General features: G+C 43.5%; 1 protein-coding gene across 6 annotated transcripts in view; it reads right to left on the bottom strand.

Moving 5' to 3' along the window:
• Positions 1-1322: 1322 nt before the first annotated feature.
• CLEC16A (C-type lectin domain containing 16A) overlaps positions 1323-20228 on the bottom strand; it is a 437038-nt gene continuing 418132 nt past the window's right edge. For 4 of the 6 annotated variants that reach the window (XM_088466918.1, XM_088466917.1, XM_088466919.1 and 1 more), the window contains one exon: positions 1323-2117. In XM_088466918.1, coding sequence (XP_088323044.1) covers positions 1744-2117 — 374 coding nt within the window. In that variant the 3' untranslated portion in view covers positions 1323-1743. The remainder of the gene's footprint in view (positions 2118-20228) is intronic. The other 2 variants (XM_088466921.1, XM_088466922.1) reach the window with 1 other exon arrangement.

Below are 20228 nucleotides of genomic sequence, written 5' to 3'. Positions count from 1 at the left end.
CAAAATGGCTACTTCCAGTGTGCATTTTAAATGTAGCCTATAGTAAAAACAAAAAAAAACCCACAAACGCTATTTTTGAAATGAATGTATACTGTCAGAAGCTATCAAACACATTAATATTTGAGCCTATATTCTGAAGGGCAACAGAAAAATATATATACAAACTTACATACACAGTGGTGGAAGTGGGCCGGAATTCGGTGGCATACCGTACCATGGCTTCTCCTTCTGCTTTGTTTGTAAACTATCACATTCCACTCACTTATGTTTCCAAAAATATCCCATGAACTCCCTGTGTCTGTGGAGGCCATCACACCCAATGCTGTACTGAAAAGTTCCCACCAGATATTGTATTTCAGTGGCCAGGGAAGGCCGGCATATCAACCGGGCAGCCCAAGAGTATGGTCCCAATGTGGAGCAGGCTGGAGATACGGCCAGTGCTGTCTTGTTTATCTCAAACGAAAGATTGGGAGCTACAGATCTATTAAATATATACATAAAAAAACAATATAGATATACTTTAAGTCCATTGCGTTTAACGTTAACTCGTGTGCAAATTACATTGTAAAAATCACAAAAAAGTATGGAGGATTATTTGTTGAAATATCACTTTTGCCTCAGTAAAAACTCATTTTATTTAACATCCAGGTCAATCAAGGAGTGGGTATTAATATGCTTTTAAGTTAGTAAGTGTGATTTGGGATCGAAACAACTCTTTGAATTAATGTACATTTACTGACGTGTACAGTACCTTTCGTAAGCAAAGAAACAGACTGTAATCTCCAAATGAAATATTTTGAACATACATGAATCCAGAAATATGAGACACACAGACAAAGCTCAGTGCCCATAATTCCTTACTTGAAACTGTGCTGTAATTTAAAAGTGAAGAGTTGAGTAATGCAGCAGGGCACACTATACCAGAGCCAGTTGGTGCCCTTCATCCAGTAGCAGAATGCCATCACTTAAATGGCAGAATAGCAAAAACAATAGTCTATCACTACTTCTGCTAAAAAGACAAAATAACAGCACAGGCAGTGTAGATAAATGCTCTAAAGAGCCAAATAGTGCAAAGTATTCTTGCTGCCTCATATAGTCAAATGACATTGAGAAAATATGTCAATTGTTTGGATAAAATAATTCCATATCTGATCTAGGGGTCTATTTACTAAGCAGTGTTAGGAGACAGAGTGAAAAGTGATAAGAAAGTGATAAGGTGTCAGCCAATCAGCTCCCACTGCCATCTCACAGGCTGTGTTTGAAAAGTGACAGTTGGGAGCTGATTGGCTGGCACCTTATCACTTTCTTATCACTTTTCACTCTGTCTCCTAACACTGCTTAGTAAATAGACCCCCTAGAAATAAAAACTTAAGAGAGGCAATCACTACCAAAACAAAAATATGATCAAAAAGTAACAGGGAATATATATTCATTTTCACTGCAGTGGTTTTATAACAGTCTATCCCACTATTAGTTGTTAAAAAACCCATTGTGTACAGCATTTACAGTAGCAGGCCAGTAGCTCTTATACATTAATGTGCGTATTGAATGTTTGGAGAAAGCGTGGAAGTGATAATAGTGGGATGGTACTTGGGATTATCCATTTGGTATTTCTCAGCCCAAGAGAACACACCAGCCTGGAAAGTCCTGGTTTGTTTGGATATAGGAGTATCATGTTCAATGTTGCTTTTTATATGGCTTTCCACATTACATCATAAAACAGATGCGAATTAATTGCCATGGTCACTGCCCTTCAGCTCCTGCCAGATCAGCCTGTGCAGTGACACTGAGCTCAGCACTTTCGTTTCCTGTCTGGATATCATTTTCAGAGTCTGTTGGAGCTTCCAAAATACAACTGAACATGTGAATACTGTGGGGATCAACAGGAAGGACCAGAGTAAGCGATTCCACGCTGAGAGCATCAGCATTATCATCAGATATTAAAGAGATAGTTGGCTGGGGTGCTGGAGTCAGACTGGGGGCCAAGTTAGTGACTTCGCTGTCTGCCTTCCGTAAGGAACTCTTTCTAGTTCTGGAGCCTGTTGGCTGAGTCTCATCAGTGGTCTCAGTCTGACTGTGAATGGTCATTGGAGGTTGGTCAGGAACAGAAGAATCATCTAGTAAAAGGGGAAAAAAAAAAGTTATAATAATAGACAATAGTCCACATAATTTTAAAACTTAACTAACTACACCTACCAAATATAGACAAACTGTGTGTTCATAATAATTATATATTACCAAAACCACATTTTTTTGTTAGTTAGAAACAAAATTCGTGTTATTAGCTCAAAGAAGTTATAAAATAATATTTGCCATGTTAAGGTTCAGAAAATTTGTACTAATAATTAAAATTGTCTCATTTGTTTGATTTGCCAAAATACCTTATACATGCATTTAAAGCTTCCCTGTCTGCTGAGCACTTATATGCGTGACACAGAGTATACAGTAGTGCAATATGGGGATGACTAAAGGAAAGGCACCATTATTTGCATACAGGCTGCACTGCATTTGTTACCCCTCTCTGCCAAGCGGAAGGAGCATGGAAATAGCTGAAGGTTTCTTCTACACTTCCTACTGCTCCAGGCATTATGTAAGCTATCTCTAGACAGAGGTTCTTTTGAAGCTTTATAATAACGTGCCTTGGTTAAAGGTTGACATTTAGCTATGAAAAGTACAAATTGCTAGCTATTATATAATTTTTTTTGTTTAATTTACTAACTTAAAATGCAATAGAATATCACTCTTCACATCATAACACTGCTACTAATTACATGTTATGGCACACACTAATCTACACATCACAAAATAAAAACAGAGGTAATGCATACAAACTGTGCAAAATAAAACCATAACAAAAAAAAATGAAAATCGTTGAAAACGGGAAAATAGCACCAAAGTAAATGTAATGACTTCTAATCACTAGGCACATTCCTGCAGGAAGTATGTATTTTGCTCATTTCAGCAGAACCATATGAAAAAAGCTGAACTGTATTATTGCCAAAAATTTACACCCATAGCACAAAGGGCCTCATTCAGACCCACTCGCAAGCGGCTGTCCGCTCGCAAGTGGGTCGATGGTGTGCACTGCGCATGCGCACGACGGAGGGAGCTCCGTCGTGCGCATGCGCCAGACGCGACGAGCGAAGGACTTTCCTTCGCTCGTTGTGTCTGATCAAAGGGGGCGTGCTGTCGATGTTGATTGACAGCACGCCCCCTTTGGTGGGCGTGCCTCCCAGACGGAGGCGTTCCCAAGGGAACGCCTACCGTCAGAAGCCGGCCCCACTGACATCACTAGTGATGTCAGTGGGAGCGATTTTGACTCTGATAGAGCCAAAATCACTCCAGGGCTTGTGGTCGAAAAACCCGACCACAGGCTTCTGGTCGCACTGGCGATGGTCAAGACCATCGCGACCATCAACCTGCACGCTCGTATGTGCTGTGGGTGGTGACCCACAGCTATACGAGCGTCCAGGAGGACGCTCCATTTTTATGGAGGACGGCCCTCATTCAGAGTGAGCGCTCTGCTCAGAGCGTCCGGCTCTGAATGAGGGCCAAAGAGTATAAAAACAGCCCCTTACCTGAATAGTAATCCAGTGCACAGATTAGTATATAGACTACTTGTTATTTTTAAATAAAGAGAAAACTTAACTTTTCTATATGTGAACCGTATAATTTTTTTTGTTCAAGATCAATCATATATCCTCTTATAAGGTCTGACGATCTCCTAGTACAGTGGTTCTCAAATTTGGTCCTCAGGACCCCACACAGGTCACCCAGCAGGTGCACAGGTGTACTCATTGCTCACTGACACATTTTAAAAGATCCACAGGTGGAGCTAATTATTTCACTTGTGATTCTGTGAGGAGACCTGGAAAACATGCACTGTTTGGGGTCCTGAGGACCGAGTTCGAGAATCTGTGTCCTAATACATATAAACTGGACGTACAAACTTTATTTTTTCCAAGTATCAATTTGACAAGAGCTTCACTGTCGGTACTCATGCTTGTCTTTATTCCCCTCCTTATACATCATGGCACTGCCTCTGTCACGTGCAGAGCTGTCCTCACCAACATAATCACAGAAGTGGACAGTTCACTGTCTTCTACAAGATTAGCATGTTCTCCTCAGATACACTCTGCTACTGTGATCATTCAGATGATCTGATCAGCTAGTTTGTTCTATCTCCACACACTTCAATAGTGAGGTCACACAGATGAGTAATAGATGAAGAAGGACTCTGACCCTAGTAAAATGAACCTTTAAAAATCTATCACGTACAGATGTGTCCATATACATCTTACTTCCTTGCGCATTAAACAGCACTTCTAGTCGTGCCATGCAGTGACTCAGAAGCGTCTTTCATGTGACTTTCTACCTTCAAATGCATCTTATTCGCAAAGTGATGTGAATAGATAGCACAAGCAGCTACTGCTGATTAAAATGATATGCAGCATGCCTATGTTCTGTGTGCAACTGCAGGTGTATCTGCATGCGAAATGCTACGTTAGTGTAACAGCAGCTGGCACTGTAACGTAGCATTTTGCATGCAGATACAGCCGCAGTCACACACAGAATATAGACATGCCGCCTATCAGTTTAATCAGCAGAAGCTGCTTCTACGTCCTATTTACATCGCTTTGCAAATAAAAGGCATTTGAAGGTTAAAAAGTTACACGAAGAGACGTTCAGCGCTACCGAGTCGCAAGGCGCTCGCGCATTATTTTTAACGTGACTTGTAGCGCAGGAGGTAAAATGTATATGGACAGTTATTTATAGAGGGCACACATATTCCACAGGGAGTATATTAGTCATTCACATCAGTCCCTGCCCCAGTGGAACTTACAATGTATATTCCCCATCACATGGAATACAGGAGCACCCAGAGGAAACCCATATAATGTCCCTGAGTCACCTATTGCCTTAATCTCACTCACCCTTGCTTACCTTTATGCTTACAGAAACTCTTTCCTACTAGTATTATGCAAGGTCCAGATCCAGTCTTCCACATGGGTTGCCTAGGTCCCTTGACACATCTACCTCACATATGTTATATACCTTACTGACATGCTACCCCACTGTTCTACATATCCTTGCAACCTGAACCTAAATGCATTTTGACCTCCATCTTCTGCAAGTCTATCTGTAACATTAGACTTGATTCAGAGGTTTACGGTATTGCACAGTTGCAGGGATGTGGCTGTGTAATGTCTTACAACTAACATACTAATGCATCAGGAGGCGCCTGGTGTATCAGGCCTCCCGCGAGACCATCAGCAATCTGTGTAAGCTTGAGGTTACTCAGATTGCTCCTCGCAGCGCCCTAGCAGAGGCCAGGAAGTCTGCAGATCCTGGCCTTGACACTTCCATTTTCCAGAATGGAGGCCGGGAACCGCCCACTTCCCACCCCCAAACAGCTTTAGGGAACTGCGAAAGATCTTGCAGTGGAAGACCAGCGTATGCTCAGTACAGATTCTGCACATGAGGGGATCTTCCAATATCAAAGTAATACACAAATCATAGTGTTTGCATACTACTCTGAATCAGGCTCTTTATACTCTTTCATCTAATGTCTATTTGTATGTACATAACTGTATTGCTACGTGACTTGTTTAATAAGGGTCCACCTTCTAATTGAGTTGGGTCCATTGTGTTTGCCTGGATAAATGTACAATTTGCTTATCTTATTATACTAATAGACCATGGGCTCATTTTGATCTCTGCATTGTGTTTAAGAGCACTGGAAACCCAACAACATCTGGTGCAGGGTAATAAACATTAAATAGCAGCAGGGAGAAGCACAGGTCACAATTCCTGAGAAAACAGCATTTATTTTTAGATTTACAATGAAAATAATGAAAAACAATCTCTTCCTTCTTTCTTTTCCTGAGTATTACTACTGGGAAGTGGATACACTTGTAAATTATCTGTGCACGTGAATGCAAATAACTAACGTACTGTATTCCATTCGCTATAAGGAAGCAGAGATTATATAAATGTGTAAATTCCAACTGTAATGCTGTAATAGGTTGAAATAAGGAACCACAAGAAGACACAGGTTGAGTCTCCCATATCCAAATATTACGAAATACAGAATATTTTTAGAATGACTGAGATAGTGACACCTTTGCTTTCTGATGGTTCAATGTACACAAACTTTGTTTAAGACACAAAATTATTAAAAATATAGTATAAAATAACCTTCAGGCTGTGTGTATAAGGTGTATATGAAACATAAATGAATTTCATGTATGTACACAAACTTTGTTTGAGCCACAAAATTATTGAAAATATAGTATAAAATTACCTGCAGGTTGTGTGTATAAGGTGTATATAAAACATTGTTTGATGGAGAAGAACAGCTATGTCAGATTGCTATGGCTTTGGTTTGGATACATGAAAACTGTTACAAGAAGGATGGAGTGTAACTGCAAAAAATATTGATTTCCTGGCACAGGTGCAAACATGGAGTAACTGTGCTAGACTAGTGCATAGATATTTAAATTAAGTGAAATTTAACACACATCAAAAAAGCCAAGCTATACTCGTTTTTAGTGACTTAAAAAATGTGTGTAAAGCTCCCCTAAAGCAAGGTCAAAAGCCTAAGCATCAGTAAGTGCTGCATATAGAAGCCCGTGTGTACATAGCCTTATATACATTGTGGATATTTTTGTTATTTTGAATTTGATTATTAGACTCATCATTTCTACTGTAATTTGCCAAAACACCACACTGCAGTTACATGCAATCTCCATCAGAGTATACCTGACAGTGCTAGTGTCTGGGGCAAGCACAATTAGGTAGCCCAACAAGTACCGCTCATAATTTTAGGGGGAGGGGGCCTGGACTGCACACCCTAGCTATTTCTAATGGGATGTGCTTCCTAGCTGAGACCAGGGGCGTTTCTAGAGAGGAGGGGGCCCGTGTGCAGTCTCCGACATGGGCCCCCTCCTCTCTGCCCAGCAGCGCACTGAGCTGCGCGCGACCAGTGCCGGAGTTATAGACTCTGGGCACTAGAGTGTGCCCAGAGTCTATAGACTATGCGCAGGTCACCGGGAAAATGGCCACGGTAGCGGCTCTTTTCCCTGTATTGCGCATGCGCAAATGATGGGAAAATGGCCGCCGCAGCCATTTTCCAGTAGTTTTTTCAGCGCCGGACCCCCGCACTGACGTGGGACTTCGGAGAGGTAAATAAACGTAAGGTGCAGGGTGTGCGGTGCGGGCACCCCTGGACCCAGGGGCCCATGTGCCCCGCACACCTTGCACCCATTATAGATACGCCCCTGGCTGAGACTAAAGCTGCATACACACATAACGATTTTGTTAACGATTTTCTGAACGATTATCTGTCAGATTTTCTTAAAGTGTAATGAACAATTTTTTGGAACTACAAACGATTTTTGCATAGTACCTTAATGAAAATCGTTGAGTTGGCCAGTCTGACTGCACTACAAACCTGAAAGCGCATGAGCGATAATCGTTCATCGTTTTCACTCAGAAAGTGAACGATTTTTTCAACAATTGAACGATAAACGATAGCGTTAATGATAATCGTTCAAAAAATCGTTGTGTGTGTATGCACCTTTAGTACTACAACATAGAGAAAAGGGGAGAGCAGATGCACCATACAACCATTTAATAACTATACATCATGTACAAGGTTTTTGGCATAAATTTGGCCAAAGTTATGATCTTACCCACCAACATCAAGGTAACCTCATTGGGAAAGTCCCCAACATTTTAGGGGTTCATGTATGGGCGTGGGGCACCCCCAAACTAACCCAGCCAAACCACCCGGGGCACCACACACATGAAAAATAGCAGTGAAGTGTAAGGTAAGTGAAAGTAGCTGCTTAGTGTTAATTGAAAAATAAGTGTGAGAAAATGTAACAAGTAAAAACAAACAGTTTAAAAGTGTTAAAAATAAGTGTTATGTGGTGATGCCCCAAAGAAGTCCAGCCACGGCAGTTCAAGGGGCCCCACACCCCCAAAGTTCACCCCACAACTGACTTGCTATATAATTATAAATGCATATAGGTCTTACCTGTTGCTTCGCTATACAGACTGTGCAGTCAGCAAATGCTAGGTCCCTATTTAAAAACATGAGAAGCAGGTGGACGGGGTGCTAGTCCAGACTGAAGGAGTCTCGGCCTTATAATATATTGAATATACTACTCATAAACCTGAACTCAGTACTACTGTATATTTTTTGTTTTTTTACAGTATTCTAGGCATTTGGCTGAGATATATGAAAATTTCTGTAAAACAGAATAAACCAACTTTTATGGCACAATTTCCCTTTTTGCACTGACAGTATATTATACTGCCAGAATTCCAAAGTATATTGCACTTCATCTGTTCCCTTTCAGTCAAATGATGAGCCTAAAATAAACAGGAAAACCACCCCTTTTTAGATGTGACAATAATACCTGAAAAGTACTTATCTCATGACCACAGAATACATTGCCACTCCCAAGCAAAAGTACAGCTTCCATAGCCACATCGCCAGTCTAATCACTTTTAACAACTGCACTAAAGCATTGGGACAATTTCTGCACACTAAGAACATAGCACATACGCTGACCATGCCCCAGCCATTTCCATACAATGCCTCTCTTCTCCAGCGCAACAGAGGTCTGCTACCTCTCCCATAATGGAGGTGTCCATTGTTTGTTTCTGTTTTCCTTCTTTCCCCTTCCCTCATAGCTGACATTAAAGTGTAAGTTATCCCCTTCCCTCATAGCTGACATTAAAGTGTACGTTATCCCCTTCCCTCATAGCTGACATTTCTTGTTTCGTTATATGTAAGCTGCCTGTTGCCCCAATCCATTACCCCATATCTAATCCTTTTATCCCCACTGTCCCTTATGCCTGCTTGCATCAACTTTACTTTATGCGAACACTCCAACTTCTACCTCCCTTATGTCACAGCCATGACTGCTTTGCCCACATAATTACAGCCTCCTCTCCTGTCCCTGCTCCCCGTAATGATGGCATTAGATGTGAATCAGCTGGGTTTGGGAGAAGAGGCTGGTCGGATACACCTTATATATAGATATAACAGCTGATGGCAGCAGGTTGTATAGGTATATCAGACATTCGGTAGGTAGACCAACTTAAGTGAGTCACTTGGAAGTGAAAATATCAAAGTACAGAGATCAGTACAGTAGCTTGCACTAACATACTGTACAATATTTCACTGGTTAGGAAGTTTTGTTTATTCCTGAATATTACAAAATGCCAATGGACCAACCAGTCATTCACAAGGTAGCAAACGTCTGTGCCCGGCGTCACTGGTCTTTTCTCTGTCTTCCTCCTTTTCCCCTCCGTCTCTCTCTATTTCTCCTCCTCTCTTATCCATACTGTTCCCCTCCCCATCTTCCTCCTATCTCCCTGTCCCTACTCTCTAAGATTTCAGTGATCTAACAGGAGGCATTTCAATAGAATTAAAGGCAAAACCTGGGCGTGTGATATTTAGGGAGCCTGTTGCTGGGTGTGTGTGATATTAGGGTGGTGTTTATGGGCCCTGTCTCTGCATGGAGGGGAGATGACTGGGAGGCTGTGTGTGTCTGTGGAGGGGAGGATATACATATGTGGAGCTGTGTGCCCACCACTGCTTTTGCTCCTGTGATTTACAGGGCTCTTAGCTCTGGGTTATGACAGGTGGCTACAGAACTCCATTTGGCTCAGTTCTCCGTCAGGGGAGTAGGGGAGCTGGGTCTAGCTCCTTCTGCCCCTAGCAGCCACTGGGAGCAGTGAGGGAGGCTACCCTCTGCTCTACTAAGCAACTGCTAGACTGATATTTAGGCTGGTTACAGTGATAATACACACAACCATGATTTATTTTTAATTCAGAAAATAATACATATGAAATAAGTCTCCTTGTGCAGGTGATAGAGAGTAAAACGAAACCTAGTAAATGTGAAAGTGAGATTTCCATTTCATAGACTGCAGATTGTTCTTAGTTACCTCAGGCTGAAACGAAACACTTTATTCTACTAAACTTACTCTTCTAAATACACCTCGGTTCAAGGAAACTATTAAAAAGCCCCTAAAACAATGATGTGAGGAATTTCTTCTACTTATCATGATGGGGGAACATTCATTGGGATCATCTGTATCCCTTATACACAACCCATATGTTTTTGAAACTGTTACTGGTAACGAAGATGGCAACATATGGTACTTTGACATGGTGAAACTACAAATATTATGATCTTTTGCCAAAACAAGGCTAAACTATCCTAAATATGAAAATGTTATTCTAATGTACAATATAATAATACAATTTAGGCTGGAAGACTTAGCTGCTGCTAGGGCTGATTATAATGTACCACAGAATGATAGCATGCTATACAATGACACTGTAAAGGACTGTCATAGAACAGCACACTATATAATTGTATTAAAAGAGCGGTGAGGTTGGGACTTCAGTCAAATGCTGTAAGACTAATAACTTATAGCCAGGATCTTGGGAGGAGCAGCACAGTTATTAGAAATGCTACCTCACAGCACTAAGGTCACAGATTCCAACCAGCACCATATATGTGTGGCTATAACATAAAACCACTGACAGGTGAAATGAATAACACTGATTATCTCGTTACAATGGCACTTGTCAAGGGGTGGGATAAATTAGGCAGCAAGGGAACAGTCAGTTGTTAACATATTCAGGGGCGGGCTGGGCCGGGGGGCAAGGTGCCATCTGCCCCCCCGGGCCGGTACTATGTCAGTCCTGGGGGGCCACCATCTGCCTGCAGCCGAACGCTGCATGAATGGCTGGAGATTGGCAGAGGATGCTGCTGGGCCACTCCATTTGTGGTACTCACATAATGGAGCCAGATTAAGGGGCTGGCAGGTTGTAAGTGCCCCCGTACCCTCCTTTTCTCAGAAGCCCGAGCCCCAGCCTTTATACGCAGTTAAAGCACTGCGATCATCTGATAAACTGAAGAAATGAATGCTGGAGGCGGAGTCCTAGTAGGGGGCGGGGCTACACGGCACTGGAGCAGGGCCAGGAGCAGCATAATGAGAGAGAGCATGGAGGAGCTGCAGCCAGTAAAGTCACAGTGGCAGAGTTTAATGTAAGTGGGAGGGAGAAGCCCAATGTCCATATGTATACGTGTGACAAGTGTGTGACAGTATGTATGTGTGAGACTGTGATGACAGTATGTATATGTGACTATGTGATGCCTGTATGTATTTGTGTGTCTGTATGTATGTGTGAATATGTAATGACTGTATGCATGTATGTGTATATGTGTGACTGTGTATGTATGTGTATAAGTGTGTTACTGCATATGTGTGAGACAGTATGTATTCATACTTGCCTACCCTCCCGGCCCCGGCGGCGTGTCCCGTCCCCCCCCCGCGGTTGAAAGTATAGACCAAGGGGGGGGGGGGTGGGCGTTGACGTGATTCATAGAAACATAGAATTTGACGGCAGATAAGAACCACTTGGCCCATCTAGTCTGCCCCTTTTCATGTATCCTTTATTTGCGCCGAATAGTGTCATCGTGGCTCCGCACCCTGCTGCACAATGCCATTAATGTTGGCAATGTGAAGAGGGGGCGGAGCCACGATGACGTGATCAGGCTGTCACGCCCCCATGCTCCTCACCCAATGATGTGTCAGCGGCGGGCCCCGCTGCCTTTTACATCATCACGCCCCCCACTGTATAAGCCCGACAGCTCCCTCTCGGAAGGAGGGAGCTATATGTCGGCAAGCCTGATGTATGTGTGGCTATGTGTACAACAGTACGTATGGAAATGTATGTGACTATATATGCATGTGAATTTGTGTGGCTATGTGTACTACAGTACGTATGTAAATGTATGTGTGTGTGCCTGTATGTGTGGCTATGTGTACAACAGTACGTATGTAAATGTATGTGACTATATATGCATGTGTATTTGTGTGGCTATGTGTACTACAGTACGTATGTAAATGTATGTGTGTGTGCCTGTATGTGTGGCTACGTGTACAACAGTACGTATGTAAATGTATGTGACTATATATGCATGTGTATTTGTGTGGCTATGTGTACTACAGTACATATGTAAATGTATATGTGCGTGCCTGCATATGTGTAAAACAGTACATATACAGTGCATGTGTACATACCCCCCAACCATCATGACTGTGGTGCGACAGTCCTGTTTTTTGGGTGCTGTCACACCTGTAGGCTGGAGGAAAGGTAGGGAGGGCAGCCCAGCCTATAGGGAAGTGATGTGCATGCCCCAAATGTGAAATGAAATGGGGACGTGCTACTGTATGTGGCCATGCACCATTTTCATTAATGTGCCCAAAGCTTGCACACAAGGAATTCATCCCCATGTCCCAAATGTTGCCCTCTAGGGCCTCCCAAGCCTTAAGTGGCAGCTCCACTTTCTGTCACTTTTTCTTTTTGAGAGAAAACCTGGGGCCACTCACTTGGGTTTGCCCCCCAGCCTGAAAGTTGCCAGCCAGCCCCTGGTTGTATGTGTTGGAAGCAAAAAAATGGGCAAGCGTAAGGATCTGATCCAGTTTGAAAAGGGCACAATTGCGATGACAAATTGATTGCATGAGAACATCTCCAAAATGGTAGGTCTTGTGGAGTGTTTCTGGTATGCAGTGGTTAGTACCTACCAAAGGTGTTCCAAGGAAGGACAGCCAGTGAAAAGTCAACAGGGTCAAGGACACCCAAGGCTCAGACTAGCCTGTCTGGTCCGATCCCACAGAAGAGCTACAGTAGCACAAATTGCTGATAAAGGTAAATGCAGGCTAAGATAGAAAGGTGTCAGAACACTCAGGGCCTGATACTGTAAGGATCGTAATTGCAAAGCTGCACGTAGGCAGCTTTGCAATTGCGATCCTTGCAGATATGGTAATGCAGCTGGAGGGATCTTGCCTCCTGTGCATTACTTAACCGAGCTGCATTCTCCAACGCAGCATCGGTTAATCTGCGTACCATCAGCCAGCTGCGGTGACTCATGGAGTCCCGCAGCCGGCAGCCGCAGGTTAGGGGAAGAGGCCAGGAAATCTCCGTCAGCTGACGGAGATCCTGGCTTCTTCCCTCCCCCGCAACGACGGTGACACGCCTCCGTTTCAGGAAATGAGGGCATCACCGCCCCCTACTATCAATCACTGACAGTCTGCTGCCAGTTTCTGTGCGGCCTCACAGACCCGTTCTGCACATGCGCACAACCGGTCTGGCTCCTGTGCAGATACCCGAACATCTGCTGAATCAGGTCCTGCATTGCTGCTTGCTGCAAACCAGTCAGAGTGCCCATACTGACCCCTGTTCATCACCAAAATTACCTACAATGAGCATGTGAGCGTCAGAACTGGAACATGGAGCAAGGGTGGCCTGGGCTTATGTATCACGTCTTCTTTTACATCATGTGGATGGCCTGTTGTGTTTGCATCATTTACCTGGGGAAGAGATGGCACCAGGATGCACTATGGGAAGAAGGCAAGCCGGCAGAGGCAGTGTGATGCTCTGTGCAATGTTCTGCTGGAAAACCTTGGGTCCTGTTACTTTGACACGTGCCACCTACCTAAACATTGTTGCAGACCAAGTACGGCCCTTCATGGCAACGGTATTCCCTGATGGCAGTGGCCACTTTTAGCAGGATAGTGCACCATTGCTACACTGCAAACATTGTTCAGGAATGGTTTGAGGAACATGACCAAGAGTTGAAAGTATTGACTTGGTCTCCAAATTCCCCAAATCTTAATCCAATCGAGCATCTGTGGGATGTGCTAGAAAAAGAAGTCAGAGCCATGGTAGCCCCATCTTACTACTTAAAGGATCTGCTGCTAACTTCTTGGTGTCAGATACTACAGGACACTTCAGAGCACTTGTGGAGTCCATGCATCGATGGGTCAAAGCTCTTTTGGTGGAACCATGTGTATCTACACAATATTAGACAGGTGGTTTCACTATTATAGCTGATTGGTGTAAGCCCTCCCTGTGTGAGTTTCCTCCGGGTGCTCCGGTTTCCTCCCACAATCCAAATAAATACTGTTAAGTTATTGGCTTTGGAAAAGGTAGGGAGTATAATACTGTAAACTCTACATGGGCAGGGACTGATGTGAATGCACTCAAAAAATTAACAAAATGCATGACACAAATCATGCTAAATGTATTTATACAATGGAATACCGCACTCCCAAGTTTACCTAATGAACACTTAAGTGAAGACATTAGAAATTCCTAATGAAACTTTTTGTACAGATATTATTTATAGGGGGTTATAAATGTATTAATGGCACTTGTGTATTATAATTCTATGAACTTTTTAATGGCAACAGTAAACTAAAATATAGAGGTCCATCCAAATATTGATTAGAATATCTTTTAACAGAAACAGTTAATTTTACAGTAAGTACATTAAAATAACAAATTGATTAGAAACTAAACAGAAAATACTATCTAATACTAAAAACATCCATTATGACGTTGACTACAGGGCTGATAACTCTTGGTGTCGGAAAGCGGTTTGCATTTTTGCTCCTGTTAAAGAGAAGTGCTTGGAGCGAATAGCTTTGTGTACAAATAAAGGTAGAGGCAATATATGATAAAGGAAAATTCATATCAAAATGATGTAAGTTTAAATAGATGCCTCATGTCTGATTATGAACTTATTAATATAACAAACTAAAAACGAAAAACATGCTCTAAACAATTAAAAATTTAAAATGAAAAACAAAGTATAATAATATTCAGTCTCTATCTTGAGGATGTTGTTTTTTCTTCTTCAGACTGCTAGCTGTAAGAAGAGAACATACACTTTTGCTTCTGCTGAAATAAGTGCTTGTGCAATTACACAGGTCTGCGATGAAAAAGCTTTTTTAACGAATTTATGTGATACTTATAGATTTTTGGCTTCTGAACATTAAAATGACTCCCGATTTTGCATATCACATCACGTTTTTCTGCAAAACGTGTATTATGAATAAGTCCTTTTTTTCATATTCTTTAAAGCAATAAATGTATTCTGCCTACATTATAAAACATTGTCTTAAATGAATTCAGTTGGTAGTATAGAACATTGCAATTCAGTTCTCGTCATAAAACTTCCCCACGCCCAGTGCCAGAATAAGGTCCACATGGTCCTGGAGCTGAAATTTCCAAAGGGCCTACATACTGTCTAAAGGAACAGTGCACACACACAACAACTACAAGGTGAGCTGGAGAAGGTGGAACCAAATACAACAGATGCAACGCAGCTTTGCCCTGTGCCGGCTCATTTTTACTCCTGCCTACCACCACATACACTACACACACACACAGTACATATACAATACACACCACTCATACAGTACAAGTGATTTAAAACATTTTAGGCAATGTCAAGAATCAAAAACTACAAAGAAATTGTCAGGGAAATGCTTAGTAGTTGCAAAAACCTTGGCTGCAATATGAGTTAAAGGTACATTTTTTTGAATTCCCATATTGAGCATTTCCCAAATAATCTCGGAGACTACAGTGAAGAACAGAGTGAACGGTTCCACCAAGACTTTAAACATGTAGAAAGAAGATACCAGGGTTGTTGGGACGTCAGCATGATGGCTGACTACTGCTGGATGATACACAGAGACAACACAGAAAGAGCTTATAAGCGAAAAGTGGCAAAACAAAGTTTGAAAACAAAAAACAAGATATTAACGATTTTTTAAAATAATTATGGTTTTGTTTCTATTATTGTTTGATTTTATTATGTAATTAAGACAAAAACACAGTGATATAATCTACACTTCTACGTATTTCACAATATGTCAAAAACAATTAAACTTCTTGTTTTTTCTTAAAAATGTATGTAAGCCCCTTATACATTTACATGTGATATTTTTTTTTATATACTATTTCATGATGTACATAGGAGTATACTTAAGAATATAAAAGTTTTATTAAAAAAGCTTTCAATACCTTAAATTTTGCAGACCTGTGTTATTTACTATATATAAACTTGTGTTTACCATCTCACTGTGAGGAAAACTAATGCCGCGTATCCACATAGCGACACACAAATGAAAGTATGATTACGACATTGCAATCGTGCTGTCGTTTGTATGTCTAGTGATGTGCCTAGACTGAACGTTCACTCGTTCAGTCTAGGCACATCCATCATCCTCGCACATGCTGAACCTGACGGGATCGTCAGGTTGACCAGCATGTACGGGTGATGAGAGATGTCGGAAACGTCCAGCTGGCACGCGCATCACTGGTCGTTTCCGACCAAAACCTGCCCGATGCATTCGCGATTTGCAAGCGATTGCACGATAATGTCGTTATCATGCAATCGCTTGGTTGATACACTCCTTAAGCACATTACAGACCATGAATGTTGCTGGCTTTGTTTTTGGTATGCCAGGCATTGACTGACGTCATTACAGATTTTACTCTATTTTTAGGTCTGTTCAAGTTGATGCATATTCACTTTCTTATGAAAGCAGCACAAAGACAAAAGAGCCCAGGAGTATATGCAGGGAGTACTATATTTTTAAAAGTAGCTTACAACAAGCCGCCAGTAGTGGTCCCCCTTATATAGTGCCCCCCTACCCTATGCAGTGCGTCCCCAGTAGTGGTCCCCTTATGCAGTGCCCCCCAGTAGTGGTCCCTTTTATGTAGGCCCCCAGTAATGCCCCTTATACAGTGCCCCCAGTAGTGGTCCCTCTTATGCAGGTCCCCAGTAGTGTCCCTTATACAGTGTCCCCAGTAGTGCCCCTTATACAGTGCCCCCAGTAGTGTCCCTTATGCAGTGCCCCCAGTAGTGGTCCCTCTTATGCAGGCCACCAGTAGTGGTCCCCTATATGCAGTGCACCCAGTAGTGATACAGTACCCCCTATACAGTGCACCCTTACATATATAACACACAGGCATACACACACAAACTACTTACCTGAATCCTCGCCCCTGCCTCGCCTGCCGCTGTCCGCTCCTCTGTCCTCCTGCTCGGTACTATGGGAGAGAAGTCATGACATCTCTCCAATCACCCACTGCGGTAGCCGGAAGGCGGAGTGAGCTCCAGCCGTGGGTGCAGCAGCCAATGAGAGTGTCTGACTCTCATTGGCTGTTAAAACAAACACACCGCCGCCGGGTAGTACGAGTGTACTACACACCGGCGGTGTGTTTGTTACTGTGTAGTGCGGACCGCACGCTGGCGGCGCACAGGGGAGCCGGAGAGGGGGGGCAGCGGGTACAGATTACCCGGGCTTCCTGAGGGGCAGCCACAGCAGTCTCCTATCTGTGGGGGGGGAGCAATCACACTGATCGCGCCCCCCCTGGCTTTGTGCCGGGCTGAGCAGGCTCAGAGCACCCCCTTGCCAGCACACAGTGCCGCTTCACGGCGCTGCAAATATTTACATTTTTTTCGGAGGGGGCGTGGCCATGCCTCCCATGATTAGGCCACGCCCCCTATTACCCGGGCACGCCGCAGCTCTTGGCGGGCCTGGCGGTGCCCCCCCATGCTGCCGGTCCAACGGCACCCAGGACACGAGCCATGCTTGACCCGCCCTGGTTACACCACTGGGTCTCAGCCCGGGCTGCTTCTGAGCCGCCAGGTGAGTACAGCGCGGCCCAGGCCAGAACAACTAAATAGCAGCACTAAATGCATGTGCCACTGGGTTTAACCTTGAAATCCCAGGATTGGTGCCTTCAATCTTGGGATTAAAATTCCTGGCATTTTGAGGCTAAATCCCAGGATCCCACAGATTGGCTTCCCTACTGCAGATGGGATGTAATCGGGAAACCGGCTGACATGATCCCGACAACCGGCTTTCCCGACTGCTTTATCCCGGCGTGGGTTAAATGAGGATTAGGTTTACCGCACCCGGGGGAGACTTAGGGTTAGGCACCCCCCCGGGAGGGTTAGGCACCCCCCCGGGGGACTTAAGTTTAGGCAGCGGGAAAGGGGGGTTTAGGCACTTGGGGGGGCAGGTTAGGGTTAGGCACTCCTAAGGAGGGTTAGGTTAGTGATTACTTACCTTAGGACAATCGGGATTTCCAGTCGGCCTACCGCTGCTGGGATCTGTTCAGCTGTCGGGTTGCCGCTGCCAGGAATCGATTCCCGGCAGTGGCAGCCCAACAGCGCTGGAAATCCCGATCGTCCTAAGGTAAGTAATCACTAACCTAACCCCCCTATCCCTAACCCTCCTTAGGGTGCCTAACCCTATTTCATACCGATTCCCTGCAGACATACAGTAAAAAAGTAAAACATCACATAGCTACATAACAAACACGATAAACATGGCGAAGAAGTTTATTGTATCCATGCAAATGAAAGGAATATTAAGGACAGAAAGGATGCTGTAGCTAGTTTTTCTAAAGTAAAACACTGCACACAAGAGCTTTGCATTTAAAGAGACACACTGCAACAGTGTCCTATTATTCAAAATAGTTATATGAAACGAAGTGTCTATACATATATTAGCTGTAATGCCCTGCATTGCTCCACTTATATTCATTTATTGCTCATCTCTCTCCTTACTCTCTCTCACTCTGCCCATGACACTTTCTCCCAACCTCTCGCTCTCTTCCTGTTCTCTCTCGTCCCCTCCTTCCTCCTCACTTCTCTTACCCCACGGTATCTCTATCACCGTCCCCTCTCTCCTGTGCATCTCTGACACTGCTGGGAGGGGTCAGAGTTCATACCAACTGTAGAAGATATAATATATACAGTATATCTGAACCGCAAAACGTTTTATTTATCCAATTTTTATAAATATGAACATGGCAGTCAGATTACCTGTTCTTGGTGAAGGGTAATTGTTCAATGACTGCACTCTGTACTTGCATGTCAGCAAAGCAACTGGATCATCCCACAGGATCATACACCCAGGAGGATAATTGGACACAGGACCAAATTCAGATTTGCACACTATCGCCATCGCAGCTGCAGTCAGATAAAGTGCGAAAATATGCAAATGCTAGTATAAGCATTTCACATGGGTAGGAGCAAGAGATGGATTGTGTAAAATGTGGAACGCTCATTTAACATTTAACTGTGCAGATCCGTCAGCCAGTCCGGGCACTTCTCCACCAACCAAACCTCAGACAAACATCGACTGCTCGAGTAAATCCTCGGCCGTGCAGACAGAGTTGTGTAACTTCCCAAAATATGGCCACTGTGTCTGCGGGATTGCGAGAGAGAACTCAGCCGCATGCCCAAGCGCACCCATGACACTCCCGTTACACGCCCACATCACAGCCTCTTTTTGTGTTGAAGTTTGGTTACTTTCCAATCTCCACCCAGACTGGCAAATCCTTCACAGTGGTCTTCTCATATCTTCGCGAATAAGTACACAACTGTGTGTTCATTGTAAGGGTTTCCGAGGACATTCACGCATGTGCAGAAAAAAATTGCCCATTTGCGACATCAGCGCAGCGTACAACTCTGAATCAGGCCCACAGTACTGACAAGGCTAAAAGACTAGACTCACACACACAGCGGGGTGCAATCATAAGGTCAACATTCACAATGTCATCAATCATAATATCAACACCACGATGTCGACAGTTATGAAGTTGATGTTGTAAAAATTTCAACAGACATGTCGACTTGTTCACAATGTTGACATCTGAAATATTGACAGTGTCAGATTGTCAACATTGAGATTACGCTGCAGGGTGGGAGGGTTAGGCACTAGGGGGAGGTTAGGGTTTGGCTGTATACACAGATATACTGTACAAGTGTCGCGTATACATTAATCAGTGCAGAATCAGGAACCAGATTGTTGCATGTGTTTGTGACTAAGACGCATTTTCGGGAGAATAAGTAATGTAAAAGACTTATAAGACGTTCAGCGCTAGTAGAGTCAGATGAGACCTGGCACGACGAAAAGGGCTGTTTGGCACGACTGCAGCAATAGTGTATGAGGACACATCTGTAATATCACTTATATGGATGGTTACTTTTAAAGTATGTTGGCATAAAATGTTCCTTAAGAACCCCAATTTATTATAAAAGGATTATGAGGTTCCAATTTTGTTCATTATTTTGGCCCTTCCAGTGCAGGGCTTTTGGGAAGGCCCCAGCTTTTCTGTGTAGCACTGGTACTCTTAGGGGGCCTGATATAGTGGTCTTTTACAACCTTGGTCCATAAAGGCCCCCCCCTTGTACTTACCAGCATGGAGCTGGTTTGCATCATGACAGGAGGACCCCGAAGTCATGATCACACCTGCTATACTTGAAACCAGGGCCTGTCGTCTGCCACTGGGACTGGTTAGCGACTGGGGTAGTGCAGTCGGG

Source organism: Taudactylus pleione, unplaced genomic scaffold (genome assembly GCF_031769625.1).
Source record: "Taudactylus pleione unplaced genomic scaffold, aTauple2 ptg000066l, whole genome shotgun sequence".
In the NCBI taxonomy this organism is placed as follows: Eukaryota; Metazoa; Chordata; class Amphibia; order Anura; family Myobatrachidae; genus Taudactylus; species Taudactylus pleione.
The sequence above is the reverse complement of the archived record's forward strand: the minus strand, read 5'-3'. Positions and strand labels throughout refer to the sequence as shown.